The sequence below is a fragment of the Saccostrea echinata genome, unplaced genomic scaffold, assembly GCF_033153115.1.
Source record: "Saccostrea echinata isolate AGI-Se365-2 ecotype Australia unplaced genomic scaffold, CSIRO_AGI_Sech_v1 ptg000017l, whole genome shotgun sequence".
Classification (NCBI taxonomy): domain Eukaryota; kingdom Metazoa; phylum Mollusca; class Bivalvia; order Ostreida; family Ostreidae; genus Saccostrea; species Saccostrea echinata.
Window position 1 is genome coordinate 722,194 of NW_026889766.1, and position 19,464 is coordinate 741,657.

Sequence of the window (19,464 nt, forward strand, 5' to 3'; positions counted from 1 at the left end):
GTAGGAACGATTAAAAATTTAAATCAATGAGACAATAAATCAAATAATAAGATAATTCTTACCGGCAGTATTGAATTCGATGTCGTATATCCAATTTATTATTATGCAAGTTTGAATTGATAAATAAGTCAATATCCACAAAAAATTTAATAAATGTAATTATCCATTCAACAAAAATTGAAATAAAGTCACAATGGACTAAATACAGCCATTATACAGCCATATATTTGGAGAAAGTAAACGACAATCCATTGTTTGTATACATCGGACGCCATTTTGCCGCAATGCATGATGGAGCCAAATACTTCATTTTCGGAGTTCATGGGAGTTTGTCTAGACTGTTAACCACTTCAATAAATCGCCATATTTGATCTCAGTCACGTACATGTTTGAATAATATGCTTGTACGCAACACAAATAATCTGGGTTAGTAGAGCATTTTCTTAAAAACTGAAAATACATGCATAAAATATAAAACTGAAATGTGATTATGTTCTGGGGAAAAAAAAACGTTCGCCATGTGGGCGACCAGATTTTTAATATCTAATCGCCTACAGCAAATTTTACTGGCATTTGTGAGTGGGCAAGTGGTTATCCACAACCATGTTATATATTCAATGGTCTAAATAAAAATAAAACGGGAATGGACATCTGTAAAATTTCGTTTTATTTGAATAAATATTTTTCCAACAGGTGTTCCGTACTTTTTAACCATCACAAAAGTCAACATTCAGATGACAGACAGATAGTCCATCAACAAAAAGGATATGAGCTATATATCCTAATTTTTGGAAAATACCGCCATACAATGGAACCCGCGATATAATGAGAATATATTAAATAATAAGTAGTTAATATAAAGATCCCTGATTTAGCTATTTAAGTGAAGGATAAACCTAGACATCATTAGAAACTTATTATAACATTTGATTTGTAATTGAATAGATTAAAAAAATGGCACTACCTGAGCCCTTGGCCAAGTCAACTAAAAACAGAGAAGCATGTGATCCTGATGAAGATTCACCTGAACCTTTGATCAAGAGAACTCGAAAAAGTGAAGTAAGTTACCTGAAAGGCCATAATAAAAAATTCTAGATTCTCATCCAAATTTTTTTTATAGCCCCCCCCCCACTTGAAAAGTGTTTCTCATCTCTTATCCACAATAATATTCTCCTATTCTACTAAATAAGATTTAATCAAAATGGACCTTCACAGGCCTATTTGTCCCCTGAAAGTGGGGGATATTAATTTTGGTCTGTCTGTCCGTCTGTCTGTATTTCTGTCAGTCTGTAACACTTTCGTTTCCACACAAAATCTATATACCTGTTTTTCAGAAATTGCCATATAAATTTCTATTAAGAATTTCATTGAAAACCTGTTGAGTTACTGCTATCAGTATATTAACCAATCAGATATCAGCACATGTTTATGTGCATGTTTCTTACATTTCACACATATATCTTCTTGTATAGAATCTCAATATACACTGTATATAATGAAGTGATGGTGCAATGGATGGCTTCAGACCTAACAGTTCCAGATTCAAATATAGTCGGACAATAAAAACTCTGCTTTATCATTGTAAGCATGGGCAAGTTACTTCACTTAAATGGTGCACCCCCTCAACCCAGGGGTTAACATGGCCTCATCATCATTGATATTTATATGTAAGCATCCTCATTTAGCATGTTTAGTGCAGATGTTAGTTAGTTTAATTCATAGCCCCCTTCTCTGGTAGGATTGGGCCACCATAAGTGATCAAAGGTTTATTTAATAAGAATAAATACAGCTGAACTTCAGTATCTCGAACACTGATATCTTGAATACCATGGATATGTCAAAGTGAACTGGAGGTCCCAACCACTTATTCTTTATGTATTTTACCCTCAATATCTCGAATCTTCAGATATCTTGAAGTATTTTCTCAGTCCCATCGAGTTCGAGATAACGAGGTTTGACTGTATATGGAGTAGGACAAAATCCTAAAAAATCAAAATCAGCAATGTCATGATTAGTGATATTAATACGCAAGCATCTTCATGTAGTGCAGATTCATATTTGTTCAAATAATTGTCCTCCAAAGTATAGTGTTTAGCCAGAATAGGAGATCAGATCTTTACATGGGAGTATGTAGGAAATAATGTTAAAGATAATTTGCAGGAAGGTTCAAACAAAAAAATAAATCTTATTATGCAAGTTTTCCTAGATTTATTCAAACCATGGCCCAAAGGATTAAGTTGGCTACAAATAAGAGGTAAAATATTCATGTTGAAATACATAGGGGGAAAGTCTTCATCTCAAACACAGCAATGCAACAGTAATAATAATTTGCAAGCATCCAAGTATAGTGCAGACTCATGGTGGGGTAAAATTTGTATTCAATATTTTACATTAAAAATCTTCTGAAGCAGAGATAAGATTACTCAGGTGAGCATGGTGGACCCTGGGCATTTTTTTTAAATTCAGTCAAATCTCGTTATCTTAAACTTGATGGGACCAAGAAAACACTTCGAGATATCCGAGGGTTCGAGATATTGAGGGTAAAATACTTAAGAAAAACGTGGTTAGAACTTCCCAATCACTTCAACATACCCATGGTATTCGAGATATCAGTGTTCGAGATACTGAAGTTCAACTGTATTTACAGTTTTCCTTATGCATATTTTTCTGTTTCTTGAAGGACTTGGACAGTGAAACACCAAGCTACAAAAAGGCAGAATTACAGGCAAGAGAGAAAGAGCCATCCTCCCCTTACTCGGATTATACAACTGGTGATGAAGATGAAGGCGAGACAGATTCAAGCTGCTGGAGTGAGCACAAAGAAAACGACTCTGCACGTCATTGGACGTATAAGGATCTGATGAATTTAAATATCAGTTATGAGAAGACACCCTTGGAAAATTTTATCAAAGAAGTGAAAGATGCATTTATGAATGCGAAAGGTTTTTGCCCTGATTCCAGCAGAATGAACAGTGTTTTGAAGAGACATCTTGAAAATTTGGCCTTTTCGTACGATACGACAGATCTTAGAGATGATCGTGTGTATAGCAATCCTTACTTTGAGGTGCGCATGATACTGAAGGAGATGAAGAAATATTTGCAGCAATGGAATAAAAACTCAGAAAAATTGCTTAATGAGAACCAGTAAGTGATAAGTTACCATGGTTACCTGAGGTCAAAGTCTGTTTTTCTGATTAGAAAGTTTCAGCTCATCTGAGCTAAAGGCTCAAGTGAGCTTTTATGATCAAAAATATTCTGTTGTCTGTCTGGCTTCTGTCATCTGTAAACTTTTCACATTTTCGACTTCTCCAGAGATATTGGGCAAATTTCAGCCAAACTTTATTGCCACAATTCATCCGTAGATAGAAATTTGATCTGATGAAGGGCCAAATCCTGTACTTAAGGAAGATAATCAAGAAAAGGCAAAAATGGGCTCACCGTTGGGGTCACAAAAATATTCCTTTAAACAACCACTGGAGTCCTAGAAACGAAATCTTCCTAACATGGAGTAATTTAAAGTTTTTGCAAAAGTAAATATTTGATTTTTTTAAAAACTCAAATAACACATCATCTTGATCCATAGATCTTTTTATTAATTTTTTATTTATTTTGATGAACATTGTAGCATCCATTACTGGACATAAAATAATATATTCATTGATTTCATTCTACTAAGCAATGTTTACCCCCATTAGAACTCATAGCTAATAATGCTGAGTAGTTCTGCTTCATATTAAGAAAATAATTTTTAGCTAGTGGGTTTACATTCCACTGCAAAATGTGGAGGACACTTTTTGGATTGTTTCAGGGTAGGTTCCATGTATAAGTATGTTAGGTATAAAGTTTTCTTCCTTCTGTATCAGTCAAACTGCAGCATTTTCGTAGAACTTCTACACATGATGCTACCATTGTATTCCATTTGATGAAATAGTCCTAAATAGCAAAGAGGGAAAAAAAAGCAAATAAGAGAAAAACAGGGTTTTTTTTCAATTCAGATTTTATGAAGCGTTGGATCCATCTACAAAGAAAAGTGCACAAAAACTGATAGATGTGTTGGATTTTGCTGTGCAGACATTTGCTGGGGAGACCATTCAACTTGTCAGAAAGATACTACTTGAAAAGGAGAGTGATGAAGGGAGAGGTGGAAGAGCTAGAGGTCAAGGGTCAAAGGGTCATCATGGTGGAAAAGCTAGAGAACAGTCCAGAGGAGGGCAAGGGGGATTACATGGTTGTCAGGATACAGAGTTTGTGCAAATCTCTGGGAATTTTCTCAAGAATTACTTTGATATATTTGGGAGAATGTTCTTTTTAGTTTCAGGGTAAGTATAGATCATGAGCACAAAGCAGTAGTTGATGTACAGTGGAGCCTTATTAATCCAGAGTGATCTTACAGATCTCCAGAGTCACCTTTGGAATGAAATTTTTGGGAACAGAATTAACATTTATATCTACAGTAATCCAGGTGCTTCATTAATCAAGAGGATTTGCTGGAGAAAATATATCCAGATTAATGAGGCTCAACTGTATATCAATACCAATATTCAGCTTTAACAGATTCCACTGTTTCTTAAATCTTGACCTAGCTTGCCCAAATGGTACTGCACAGGAGATCATATTTACATTGACAGAACTTACTTGTATGTTTTGTCTTGGGAGGCATACTGGCAATTACATATATGTTGACCTATATCTTTGAGATGAATGATCAAGTTTAAGCTTATAAGCTAATATACAGCAGGTCAATTCCTAAGTGTATGTGAAGTGCATTGATGATATTTGTAAGGATAGATAGTTATGGGCACCATGGCTCTGATGTGTCCGAGTTGCAGAATGTTTAATATATTTTTACTCCTACATTAACATAACGATTAAGAGGTTATATTACGGGTGTTTGTCACCAATGAGGCTTCAGATTCTTCATGTGACACGCGCTATCTGGGTTTCAATGCAGGTTAACATGGTTTACCAATTTAACCTGCATATGGCATGATTGTTATATAATCTACTAAAAACAAAGAATGAATGACCCCACCTTAAAGTCAAACAATAGGTTATTAAAGCTGTAGTTTCCATTTATATATGATCCCCATCCCTCCAAAAAATCTTTGGAAGGGTATATCGGCATCACTGTGTCATATCTTTATATCAGAGAAGCATTAGAGGCTTATATTTGACCCAAAAGTTCTTTTGGTATGTTATCACCTTCATTCAAGTCATGACTAAGTCCAGACTAGTGGTAGCTAGAGTGCTTGCTTGGTGTTCAGGAGATACCATGTTTGATTCTCGTTCTTGGCACTGCATCAAACCTACAATGTTAACATACTAGGTAGTGATTGTTCCTACGCCAAGTGCATGAAGTGCCTGGCACTAGAAGTGAAAGACAGGTTTTAGGATGAGACCTTAAAAACTGAGGTCCTGTGGCACACTAGGAGTTGATAAAGAACCCTCACTGCTAAATTGCCCTAGTTCCAAGTAAAGGTCCAAATTTGAAGCCCTCCACTGGTATGTGGTGACATCTCAAATGCATGAAAAATTCTTGCAAGGGACATGAAACAACAGTCAATCAAGGACACTTTTATAAGGTCAAGGTAACACATGGTTCTGATTTATGTCAAAATTCTGATTTGTGTCAAAATTCTTGAACCAAAGGGGATCATCACCAAGCCCCAAAAATATCCAACTAATCATTTTGTAATTACCACATTGAATATCAAAACCTATTCATGCTATTTATTAGTGTTCTGAGAATTTTTACAGTTTTTTTTTTTTTTTTCAGTGAAGTACATGCAGGATGTTTTACTTTTGAGAACCGTACAGTGTGGACCACACCAGATAGAGTGTATAACTACCTCGCTGATAGTGGCTATCCTCCAGATGAACTCTTCTTCATTGTAGAGGTAATCTCATTGATGTATTATAATTATCATGCTTTTTTGTCACCAGCATGGCGCATTGGTAGAGTGTCTGCTCTAGAGTTGTGGAGTAAAGGAGTTAATCCTCACTTCACGAGTTCAATTCCCACTGTGGGACGTGGAGACCAGTCCTTTGGATGAGACTGTATAAATTGAGGTCCCGTGTCGCAGTAGATGCTGGCACGAAAAAGATCCCTTACTGCTCAATGGCTCTGAGTGCCGAGTATAGGTCAAAATTTGCAGCTCTCCACTGATAAGTGGTGGCATCTCCATATGAGTGAAAAATTCTCGAGAGGGACTTTAAACAACAAATATCATGCCCCAAGGGTTAGGTAAAATTATCTTGTATTGCAATTTATCATATATGTTTACTCCTTAATACAGTGGATAGTAATATGACATCGTTTTCATATCACAGTGGTTTTTTGCATGAAAGTGAGAGAGTCAAAGAAAATAGATTCATATATTAAAATTGTGTTAGAACAGTGATTGGGAAGGGCTTGCGCCATGCGCCATAGTCACATTGAAGTGAAAATTGGCGCATTAAATCAACCACTGGTGGCGCCAAGGTGGGCATTCAAAATTAAGCGATGTTAGTTGAAAATATTTTTGTACGACTTTCTTGCTTGTTTTACTTTCTTTTTAAATGCAGTTATTTTAATACAACAAATGTCATTGGTTAAAAACCCAGCAAAAACTGCTTCCTGTTACATGAGGCGCTTTATTTAGGACAACAAAGGTATACACTTCCAATGTTTCATTGAAAGTTTGACGTTATTGATTCAATATATGAGAAAATTATATTGTTTGCAGGTTCCTTTAAATATACTACACTGCATACGTGAAAAATAAGATTTGGTTAATAAAGAAACGTGTTGCCGTTCGTATTTCACATTTGTTTATCATTTTGTTTTTTCTTAAAATGGCCCCATTAGAATATATGGATGGCCCATTCATTTTCAAAATGGCCCATTAGAAACTATGACAGTTGCGCCATAGTCCCATGGACCTTGATGGCCTTCCCAATCACTGTTAGAAAAGTAAACTATGAATCTCTGGGATAGAAAACACAAACTTGTTGGATAAAATCACATCCAACCACAAACCATGACAGATCCTCTGTATATCTTAAAAAATTCTTCTTTACTCCTGGGCATCAAGGAAGCAAACTGTCTGCATGGTTATTATGAGCAATGTGTCCTCTACCAGGTTTATAAAGTTCATGACCCCAGGATTCGTTTAGTTTCCAAAACACTCCTGCCAGATGATTTGGAATTATTCATAAACCATGAGTAAAATTATGAACTCTGCATAAAAGAATGAAGATCTTGGTAGCATCTTTTTATTCCCCTGCCATGAAATGTGTGGGGCATATACGGTTTCCGTTTCTGTTAATAAATACAGTAAAACTTGTATTATCCAGACACCACTGGTTCCAAATAAATTGGCTGGATTAGACAACATTCTGGTTTAGACAATTATTTAAACAATGGAATTCAGTGTAATGGACTTACAGCTTAGATTGTATTAGGCAAAATTTTGTATTACACAACATCTGGATAAGACATGTTTCACAGTATTTCTTTTATATTTCTATAAGCCAAATACTTACTTGTTATACCCCCCGCAAACAAAGTTTAGGGGGGGTATATTGGAATCAGCATGTCCGTCTGTCTGTCCGTCTGTCTGTCCGTCTGTCCGTCTGTCTGTAGACGAGAGTTTGTCCGGACCATTTCTTGGAAACTGTTGGAAGGATTTGTCTGAAAATTTGTACACTTATTATTCACCATATTAAGGTGTGCACCTGGTATTTTCATTATGATTGGATAATTATTTTGCATTTTACAGGTGTTTTTTTCATTTTTATTATGTGGTTTTGTCTGGATCTGTTCCCAGAGACTATTGCATAGATTTGTATGAAAATTTGTACACTTATTATTTACCATATGAAGATGTGCACCTGGTATTTTCAACATTATTTGATAATTTTTCTGCATTTTACAGGTGTTTTTTTTAATTTAATTTATTGACTTAGTCATTTCGGGTTCATCTCTAAGGTTTGAGACATAGAATCTAGAACATCTGTACAAAAATGTGAACTACAGCTTAAAACTACTCATTAGAACTAAAAAAAACCCACAAAGTATTAAAAACAGTTTTTACATTACACAGCAGATAGTGTAAATCCATTTGTCCCTTGGGAGTAATGAGTGGACATGCATCCAGTTAAAGATTAATTAATGAGTTCAGTGTGGGAAGCTGTTAGGGCATCTCTGATCAAGCAGGTCTTATCTATATCTCAGGGGAATTGGGCAGAAAGAAATAAAGATCTCTGTTGTCTAAGTCTCTTACTTGTAATTTATGTCTGTCAAATACATAGTTACTAAAACCAGCCTTTTATTTTTAAAATGAGTTTGATATAAAGGTATTAAAATCAATTTGATTTTCTATAATTAATTATGATATTCTTTTTTTCAACAATCAATTTGCAGAGTGTCATGTCTCACAAAGATGGCAGATAGTTGCAAACTATTTTTTCAATGTAATAAAAAACACTGTAATTATTAGTGTTGATGTTTTATTAGGCTGCACCTTAGTTTCATTCATTAAATAAAGTGCCCCACCACAGCATGATACGCCCATCAAATATTGTTAAATTATCATAAACAGTTTAGATTCAATTGTTTGAATGACATCTTAGCGAGACAAGGCAGTCTGCAATTTGTTGTAAAGATATAAAAATTCAAATAAAAAATGTACAATAAATAATTAGTTTAAATTATATTATACAATATCATATAACTTTTAATTATTATATACAGTATCAAATTAGTTTTAATTACATCAAATTTATCTTGAAAGTAAGACTAGCCAACAAGAACAATTCAATACAACACAAGCAATTAATTAAGAGACTGATTCCTTTTGCCCAATTCCCAAGAGATGTAGATAACACCTGCTTGATCAGAGATGCTCTACCAGTTATCTCCTCACACAAAACTCATTAATTTCTCTCTAATTTGACATGCAATTTTCTGCTATCAAAATTTTCCTTGACCAGTGCCTGATCATTACACCCATGGGAGAAGTGGAATTTTTGTTGTTACAGATTGCTGTAAAGAACATAATGAAAAAAATAAGACTAGTATTTTCTTGATTTAACACTTTTTTAATAAAGATACTGCAATACTCTGACATCTTTTGGGACTGTGTAATTTAAAAGTTAAAAGACATAGTTTTTTGATTCTAAGTCTAATGGTTTTCTAGTTATGATTTTTCCATATCTGGCTATAGCGTCTTTATTAAAGGTCAGAGCGACCTGGTTTTAATGTGCGACACACCTTCTACCCTAGATGTATCAGCTGACAAAGTTTGATAATTCTAGGCCTAATAGTATTAAAGTTATGAGCCGGACATGAAAAAGCTAACGGATGGACAAACATGAACGCTATAACATAATACGTCCCGTCGTAAGACGGACGTATAAAAATATATAATGAGTAATTAAATTTTCACTGTAAATGTTTAAGGAAATTGTGAACACCTCTCACATCTAGAAAACATTAGTGATTTGGTACTTTCTCTGAAAAACCCAGCGGGGGGTATTTGTCCCTTTTGGACAGTTCTAGTTACACCTAACATTTGCTATCCTTCAATTTTAGGCCAGAAAAGCTGAAATTTCTCATGAAGATTCAACAGATATGGAAAAGCTAGTTGGACAAAATATCATGGGACAAGTTGGATCAGAACTTTTTGGCCAGTCACTACGCTCATTATTTTATCCAAATTGTCTTGGAATCCTGTGTATAGAAACAAAAGTAAGAATTGCTTGTCCAGAACAAAATGTAGATACTGTATACAAAGTTATTTTCGCCCCATGTTATTTTCACCCTTTAACACTTGCAAACAATTTTGCCCCGCTTTAAATTCACCCAGGCAAAGTTTTTGCTTAAGAGATTATGCTGTCTGTTTTGAATTTGCCCCGTTTTAAATTCACCCACTAGCAAAGAGGGCGAAAGGGGCGAAAATAAAATGGGTGCGAAAATTTCCCTGTATACAGTAATTGTCAGTTTAAGTGCTTGAGGCACACCACCATTAATGAAACTGTATGTCTTGGTGCTGACATGCCAGATTGAAATGGGTTTATTTAATTTCCAAGTAATTCCTGCCCCATATTGACCCGGGTTTCATGGATGATGCATCTACCATATATAGTATACTCGCCTATAAGCGGTTTTTTGCGAGTTAAATTTTTAGTCCAAAACTCTGTGTCTGACTTTAAGGTGAGTCATAAAAAGATAAGTATTTTTCTGGACAGCGAAATGTAGTATTTTATAAACATTCTCCACTATTATCGTTGAGCAAAGTCTGGATATATTATGTCATATATGTATTCTAAAATTATACATAAAGTACAAGTATTTACATATCTTAATAACTTTATTTTTATCTTAAGAGTGCATTATGTATTTTTATGCCTCCGTATCAAAGAGTCAGGGGTATATAGTTTTTGCCCTGTCCATCCGTCTGTCTGTCTGTCTGCAAAAACTTTAACATTGCCCATAACTTTTGATTGGTTGGAGCTATGGCTTTCATATTTCACATGTGTATTCCTTGTGACAAGACCTTTCTTTGGGTACCACAATATTTGAACTTTTGACCTTGACCTTGGAGTTTGACCCAGTTTTACAAAATTTTCCCTAACTTTAACCTTGGCCATAACTTTTGAACGATTGGTGCTAGGGCTTTCATACTTCACATGTGCATTCCTTGTGAAAAGACCTTTCTTTGGGTACCACCATATTTGACCTTGACCTTGGAGTTTGACCTACTTTTGAAAAACTTTAACCTTGGCCATAACTTTTGAATGGTTGGAGCTAAGGCTTTCATACTCAGCATATGTAATCCTTGTGACAAGACCTTTCTTTGGATACCAACCACTTTGACCCTTTGACCTTGACCTTGGAGTTTGACTTACTTTTGTAAAACTTTAACATTGGCCATAACTTTTGAACCGTTGGTGCTAGGGCTTTCATACTTCACATATATAATCCTTGTGACAAGACCTTCCTTTGAATACCAACAACTTTGACCTTGACCTTGGACTTTGACGTATTTTTGAAAACTTCAATCTTGGACACAACTTTTGAAAAGTTGTTGCTAGGGTTTTCGTATTGAACATGTTTTTTCCTTGTGATAAGACATTCCTTTAGATACCAACAATTGTAATCCATTGACCTTGACCTTGGAGTTTGACCTACTTTTGAAACACTTTAACCTTGGTCATAACTTTTGAACGATTGGTGCTTCAGCTTTCATATTTCACCTGTATATTTCTTGTGAGGCCTTTCCTTAGGCACCATTAATTTTGACCATTTGACCTTGACCTTGATGTTTGAATTACTTTTGAAAAACTTTAACCTTTTCCAAATCTATTCTAGGGTTGCTGCCAGGGCTTTTATATTTCACAGGTATATTCCTCAAGACAAGACCTTACTTTGGGTACCAACATATTTGATTTGCATTTGAGAAGGTTTAACCTTTGCTATTAGTTGCCATACGAGGGCATCAATGTTTCACAAACACATCTTGTTCTTAATGATTTCAAATTGAATATTGGAATCATTTCTAAAAATATTAATCGAAACCAGGTTAAAACATCAGAGAAATGATTTGAAATGGTCAACTGATTCTGGCAAAAAGTTGTACCGATTTATAAGCGGGTCAATGGCAAATCCCTCCAAAATAACCTCAAAAAATACAACCGACTTATAGGCAGGTATATACAGTAGTTTGTTTCATTGTACAAATCAGATTTTAGATTCTGAATTTTCAGCCAATATTTTCCAGAGAATGGCCAGGTTAATATTGATGGAGCAGATTTAAGATTTATGAGCAAGTCCATTCCCAAGTAACTATAAGTTCTTACCTGAATCAGACTTGCATAGATTAAGTGAATGCACATAGGGATGCACACAACCAGACTTTGGACTCTGAATGAGTAACCAGTAAAAGTTCTTGAAGCAGATCCATTTCCAAATAAATAAAAACCCTATCATGACTAAACTTGCATGAATGGTACATCTGGTGATGTATGATGCACACTACCAGACTTGCTTTAGGTGCTGTATATCTGACCTTTATTTTCTGGATGAATAGCCAGGTTTTAAGATTTTAAAGCAGGCCACAAATTACATCATTTTGAGTAACCCAATGATCACCAAACTTGCAGGGATGATACATCCAAGGATGCACACTAGCAGTCTTGCTTTTGAAGCTGTAACTAACATACACTTCCTGGTTGAATGAATAGCTAAAGATATCGGGGTCATTCTTAAGTATCTATAAATCATACCCAGACATTAGATATTGCTTTTTGTGTGAGGCTTTGCCTTACATTTTGATAACATTTGTCAATTTAATCTTTGATAACCTGTGTTTTCTCTTGTAATTAATATTTTGAATACCTATAATTTCTCTTGTAGTCATTATTTTGATATAACCTATTGTTTCTTTTGTAGTTAATATTTGTTTTCCTGAAAATATCAAAGGAACATTCAGTCAGCATACGTAAAGGGGACACAGAAACAACACAAAATCCAGGGAAGATTCTGTACACCGCACCATTTGACATTCTTAAAGCAGAGGACAGACTGAAAATAGCTGAGTTCATGTTCTGGTTGGGATTTGTACAAGATCCCAGAAAATATGACTTTCTGTGATATACATGTACATGTATCTATAATAGATATTGTTTACCCACTTCTGTTCATCCGTGTGTTATTACATCCCACCCTACGTGTTGTAGAAGGTATGTTTTTGACCCTTCTGTCGGTCAGCCCTTCAGTCCTGTTCTTGTCATCACAGCATCTCTGATGCTGCTCAACAAAATTTCAGGATACTTTGTAGTCACTGTATACAGGGTTATTTTTGCCCTTTCACACCTGCAAACAATTTTGCCCCATTTTGAATTTGCCCAGACACAGTTCTGTTTAAGAGATAATGCCATTTTCTTTGAATTCGCCCTGTTTTAAATTCACCCAATTTCGACAAGGGCGAAAATAAAATGGGGCAAATATTTCCCTGTATACAGTAATAGGGACATAATGAGCATATTCAAAGGAATTTCTTTTTTCCATTTTTTTTCTGGAAATTATGCCCCTTTCAACCTGGAAGTTTGTCTTTCTTCAGTCCTGTTCTTGTCAGCACAACTCCTCAGAAACCGCTCAACAGAATTTCATGATACTTTTTGGATAATAAGGACATAATGTGTAGATATGCAAATTCACAGAAAATTTCAATTCATTTTCCTTATTTTTTGAAGATATGTCCCTTTTGAACTTACAGAAGTTTGGCTAAGCTTAAATACATGTATACTATTGTCAGTTCAACTCCCCTGAAAAAGCTCAGCAGAATTTCATGAAAATTTGTAGTTAATAAGGACATAATGTGTAAATTCAAAGGAAATTCTTTTTTTCAATTTTGGGGGGGAATTATGCCCCTTTTTAACTTAGAAGTTTGTCTTCCTTCAGTCCTGTTCTTGTCAATGTAACTCCTCAAAAAAATTTAAACAGAATTCTGTGATAGTTTGTAGATTAAAAGGGCATAATATGTAGATGTGCAAATTCACTGGAAATTCTAATTCATTCTTTTTTCTGAAAAATATGCCCCTTTTGAACTTAGAAGTTTGGCTAAACTTAAATATATTGCTGCACTAATTTGTCAGTCTTGGAGTTAGGATCCTTTTGAAATTAGAAGTATTGCCAAAATTTTATGTGCAACTTGTGTGGAATGGCTTAGCACATGCATTATGAATTTAAATGATGAAGAAAAGCTGTTTTCTTGTTTGGAAATGTTTTATTCTATGCACCTCCAGATATTACAGATCTGATTCTGATTTGACAAACATCTGTAAAAGGGGAGGAGGGAGGTAATTATTTGTTGTATTTAATGCATAGTATTGCCATTCATTAAAGTGTAGCATTGTCATGCAATGTGGGAGTGTGGGGTATGTGAGTTTGCTAACTTTTTCTTTCATTTGATCATAATTGTACCTAATGAGTATAAACAGTGTATGGTTGTTCAGTGGGAATTTACTCCCGTACAAATCACAAATCATAAACTTGTTGAAATGGTTACATTACAGGTTTATCTTGTTATATAGATATTTTACTACATTTGCTCATTATTATTTCATGATCTGTGACATGGTTTTTTTAATTCAATTTAATATGCATTATTAGAATATTCATGTAATAGAAAATAATGAAATGAAATTGTTAACATTGTGAGATCTTGAGCTGAGAATATTGATGAATAAAATGAAAATTGTGTATGCAGGAGTTTTGCTCCATCATTGTAGTCAAACAGATAAAAACTTGGTCTCTGCTATTGACCTTGAACTTGCCCAAATGACCTTTGGTCAAGGTCAGGACACACTTTCAGGTCAAGGAATTTTTATGCGAAGTTCGAACTTTGAATGTTCTTCTTTTTAAAGTTATGGATTAGACACAAAGGACAAGTGCACTTAAGCAATGCTTAATGGGCCCTTTTTCAGTGCCGTTTTACTGTAGAATATATTACCAAATTGTTCTTTTTCGGTAATAGTTAAACACAAGTGGATATTTCTAATTAAAATCACGTTAAAACATCACCTAAATCAGCATGGATTTGAAACAATTGAAGATTTTTAAATGCATATAGATACCCCAAATCCGGAAAAGTCGTACCGAACCTATTTTGAGTTTCCTTTATTTAAATCAAGGGGAGGAGACATTTAAATCGGACACTTGAACAATCTGATAGTGGATCATTGACGGGCGCGTTTACCGAATGATACTTCTTGCGCTATTTTACCTGAGAAAAAAATCGAATGAAGTTGTATAGATGCCTGTAGCCATAGTAATCAAACTAAGAAATTTGCACGCTTGCATCTGAAATAACACAATAAGTATTAACATTAGTATCCTTAAATTTTAAAATGAAAAAAGGTGTATTTAGGTGGCTTTCAATACCGTAACCATTGTCTTGCATGAATGTTAAAAATGTTTGACGCTTTATGTATGATGACATTTTAACGACACTAAACTCTCCCAACCCTCCCGTGTTCATGAAACCAAATACATACAAACTTCTCTATGCGGCACGACTTCGATATTATGATACAAAACGTTGCTATCTTTTACAGTGAGCACCTTTGAAAAACGTTTACCTGGGTAGAACTCACGTGGCTACCGGTATTTTAAATAATTTATTCCACGGGTGGGTTCAACAGGTCATACAGGTAAATAGCTCTCGCTTGCTATAGAAAAAACATTGAACTTTTTATACATTTTTAATATTTTGAGTACAAGCCTAATCTTGTAGAAATTTCCTACTTTCACACAAGTTTTATAAATGTATAATGGGTTTTTCTTTTTTGTCATTCTCACAAGTTTGTACAACGTTAGGCTGACAGGAAACAAAAGCTTTGAAATGAATGACCGTCCTCGATTTACTATAGAAAATCACGAATGTCGGCTGACCCCTATCACATTGTATGGCTTTGCTCTTTGTATATTTTTGAATTTCACCGATAAAATTTGTTGAATCTTATGGTTTAGATATCAATTAATGATCTGAGATGAAAAAATATGCTTAATTTGATTCATTTTTTCACATTTTACCGGGGCCCATAAGTGCACTCGTTCTTTTACACTTTTTCTTCCAGTGTTCTTGAACTTGTCCAATTGACCTTTATTCAAGATCAAGGTACACTTTTAGATCACAAGTAATATATATACGAAGTATAACCTCTGAATGTTAGAATGCTACAATCAGAACAGGAATTATTATACCCCCTGCAAAGGAAGTTTGGGGGGTATATGTAAGAATTCCCTCGACTATCTAACAGTCCAGGCTATAACTTTGTGATAGATATTCATTGGAAGCTCATACTTGATGCAGAGATTGCTTATGGACCTAAAGTCAATAATGCAAGTTCAAGGTCACTGGCAGAAAAAGTATAAAATTCTTGTACTACCCATAACTTTGTAATAGAAAATTATTGAAAGTTCATACTTGGTATGGAGTTTGTTCATGACCAGTGGGTTTGTCCACACCTAACACAAGGTCATACTGGAAGTTCAAGGTCAATGAAAGAAAATTGGAAAATTCTTGTCCAAGCTTTAACTTTGTAATGCAGAATCATTGGATGCTCTTACTTCTAACAAAAATTGTGTACGACATGAGGGTATTTCATGACCTTGATCCAAGGTCATTCTGGCAAGTTCAAGGACACTGACAGAAAACATACAAAATTCTTGTCTGGGCCATAACTTAGCAATGGAAAATTATTGGAAGTTCACACTGGGTACAAAGATTGTACAAGATCTGAGGGTGTTTCATGACGTTGATCCAAGGTCATTCCGTGTTCTCCTATATTGCATGTTTTTTCAGACCTCCATTCCGTTAGTTTTTACTTCCTTTAATAAATGATATACAACAAATAGACTGATATCAACAAATACATTTATATATAATCACTGATATACAACAAATATATTTAAATAAATGGCTGATATAAAACAAATAGACATATACAATCACTGTTATACAACAATTAGATTTAATATATACAATCACAAATATACAACAAAGAGACTTATATGCAGTCACTGATATACAACAAATAAACTTGTACACAAACACTGATATACAACAATTATGTGTATACTTAATATATACAATGCATAGACATATACAATCACAGATATACAACAATAATATATAATCTGAAATTTCAACAAAATGATTTAAACTACATTGCTGCAATAAAAAAGGTACTCAGTTCTCATGAACCTTCTTCTAAAACTGTGAAATAAATAAATGGCCTTTGGCTTAATGGTTCAGGCTATGGGGTGGGGCTAAATTGGTTATATTCTGAAAATGCATTATATCTAAATGTAACAAAAAATAACATGTCTTAAGTCATTGACATCTAGTAGGCAAATTGTTTTGAAAAATGATGAGTACTCAAGCTTTGAAATTCATGGCTGAGGGCTTTGCTGGTCAGATATCAAAAATAAATCTTTGAAAATTTTCTCTACTCCTTAATATTTGGATATTTGCACAGACAAAAAAGTCTCTTAACTGTATTGATCTAGGTAGGTTTGTTAACTGTTATTGGTCCTTGACAAAACAAAATACTTTGCCTCGCCTTCCATAGATTTGAACAACCTGACATATTCCTATGGACAGTCCCTAGATTTGAACAACCTGACATATTCCTATGGACAGTCAGTAACCAATCTATTAAGTAACAAAAGATGGTTGTGAAACACTTATGCCCCCCCCCCCCCCCCCCCCCCCCGGACATACATTATAGGGTGCACAAGCCTTTATTATGGGCAGTATACATTATGGACAGTGTACATGGAAATAAAATTGACCTTTTGAACTTCAAATCAATAGGGGTCACCTACCGGTACTATCTGAGATGCATCAACCAGAAAAAGTATTCTACAATATCACATCTTTGGCAAAAACACATTTCTCATGATATATCAGTAATTTATTTGTACAACTTTTGCAGAGATAATGAACAGAGAGCAAATAATTGGAATTTTTCTAAGTCGAAGGGGCATAACTCTGTCAAAAATTCCTTGATCATACCCAAAACAAGACCTGACCTAGATATTCTTATGATAAATCTGTATACCAAATTTCATATCATTATGTGCAACCTCTGCAAAGAAAATGAATGGAAACTGTTGGGGGACCAACAAACAGACAGACAGCAGCAAAGCAATATGCCCTCCCTTATCTACAAATAAACAACAAATGTACTTAAAGGGTCCTTAGTTTAACATTGATGACAATCAGAGAGAGGGATATCGTCTGCGATTTTGAATATATCCTAGCCAGAACATGAAATCTGCCATTTTCAGTCTGTCTTCTGGTTTAAGAATGTCAAATGGCTCAGTGTACATAATCTTCCCTGGATCTTCTGCTGATCCTTTATCTCCACTATGTATGCTGACTGAATGCTCCATTGATATTTTCAGGAAAACAAAAATCAACTACAAGAGAAAACATATTAAATAATCAAAGATTGCATCAACTGACAGTTTGATGATTCCAGGCCACTTAGTAAAATATTTGAATTAAGCCATTTAAGTCACTGTGACCTACTTTTTGGTTGATATACTCTGAGGCCTTAAGTTGATGATCTTAGAGTATAAAGTGTTCAAAATATGCATCTAAAACAATATAAAATGAGTACCTGCAAAATGTAAAAAGTAGGTCATTGTGTTCCAAGACCCCATGGGTCATTGTGTTCCAAGACCCCATTGTGCATCAACTTATTAGTTCATACTACTATTTCTTCGTATTACAATTACAAACGAGCAGATGATTCTAAACCTCTCAGTATTCGAAATAATGAACTAAAATGTTTTGAAAATGATTAGCAAAAAATTTCCAGAAAAAGGACATGGTGACCTACTTTATGGTTGACACATTTCAAGGCCCCATGAGGCATCACAGGGTTCGAAATTCACTATATATAACTCACAAAATGCGAGTTAGAATTCCTAAATTGCAAGTTAAAAATTAGGTAACTCGCAAAAACTTGCGATTTGATTATTTTTCCTTGAGAAAAAATCAGTCCCTTCTTGATTATAGTTTTCATTTTCCCCCTTCTTTAAATATCAGCATGGCTAGTTTTTTTTTTTTTTTTTTTTTAAAACGGCAGTTGGGAGAGGGTGCTGAAAACAAATGAACAGCACCAACAATGATGATCATATGTTTCATTTGAAATCTTGAAAAATAAAGAGGGATGAGAAAAGAGTTAAATATAACCTCGCAAAAGAAAACAGTTGTGAATGACTTATTTCTGAAACTCTATTATAAAATTTGTCAGAACTTTGTCACTTTATTATAATAGATGTTTAAATACAGTATCAAAGATTTATTTCCTCGTATTGCAGTTAAATTATCAAGATAAAGTGAGGAGAAAAAAAAACATGCATTGAAACTTAGCAAAATTATATAATATGACAGAACACAATGCTTTTGATTTAAATCAATAATTTGAATAAAATTCAAATTGTAGTTGTATTTTGTGTATTGAACAAACAGTAGTTACTTATTCCTTAAGTTACATGTATCGGTATTTAATTTTAATTTTGAAAAGGCTTTTATATGAAAATTGCGAGTAGTGTTATAAAATTGCGAGTTCACTTTCATAGAACTTGCAATTATTTGCGAGTTGTAATTTTAGGGAGTTTCTAACCCTGCATTAACTGAAAAACTCAGAAGAGCTAAAAAATAGTGTTATTTTGTGGCCCCGCCCTACCCCCTAGGGTCAAGATTTGAACAAATTTGAATCTACTCTACCTTAGGATGCTTCTATATTAATATGACTAAAAATGGATTTGCTGTTCTTAACAAGAAGATTTTTTAAAGATGTTTCCAATACTTTTGTGTAAAACTTTGACCCCTGTTGTGGACCCCCTATCCCCTGGGGTCATGATATGAACAGACTTGAATCGTATGTAATGAAGCTTTCACA

General features: G+C 34.5%; 1 protein-coding gene across 1 annotated transcript; it reads left to right on the forward strand.

The window, feature by feature from the left end:
- Window positions 1-954: 954 nt before the first annotated feature.
- On the forward strand, window positions 955-13,382 carry LOC133189194 (uncharacterized). Its single transcript, XM_061324601.1, has 6 exons — window positions 955-1,059; window positions 2,681-3,144; window positions 3,996-4,319; window positions 5,777-5,897; window positions 9,575-9,730; window positions 12,434-13,382. Exons 1-6 carry the CDS (start codon window positions 955-957, stop codon window positions 12,632-12,634), a joined length of 1,371 nt encoding a protein of 456 aa, XP_061180585.1. The 3' UTR covers window positions 12,635-13,382.
- Window positions 13,383-19,464: the final 6,082 nt, after the last annotated feature.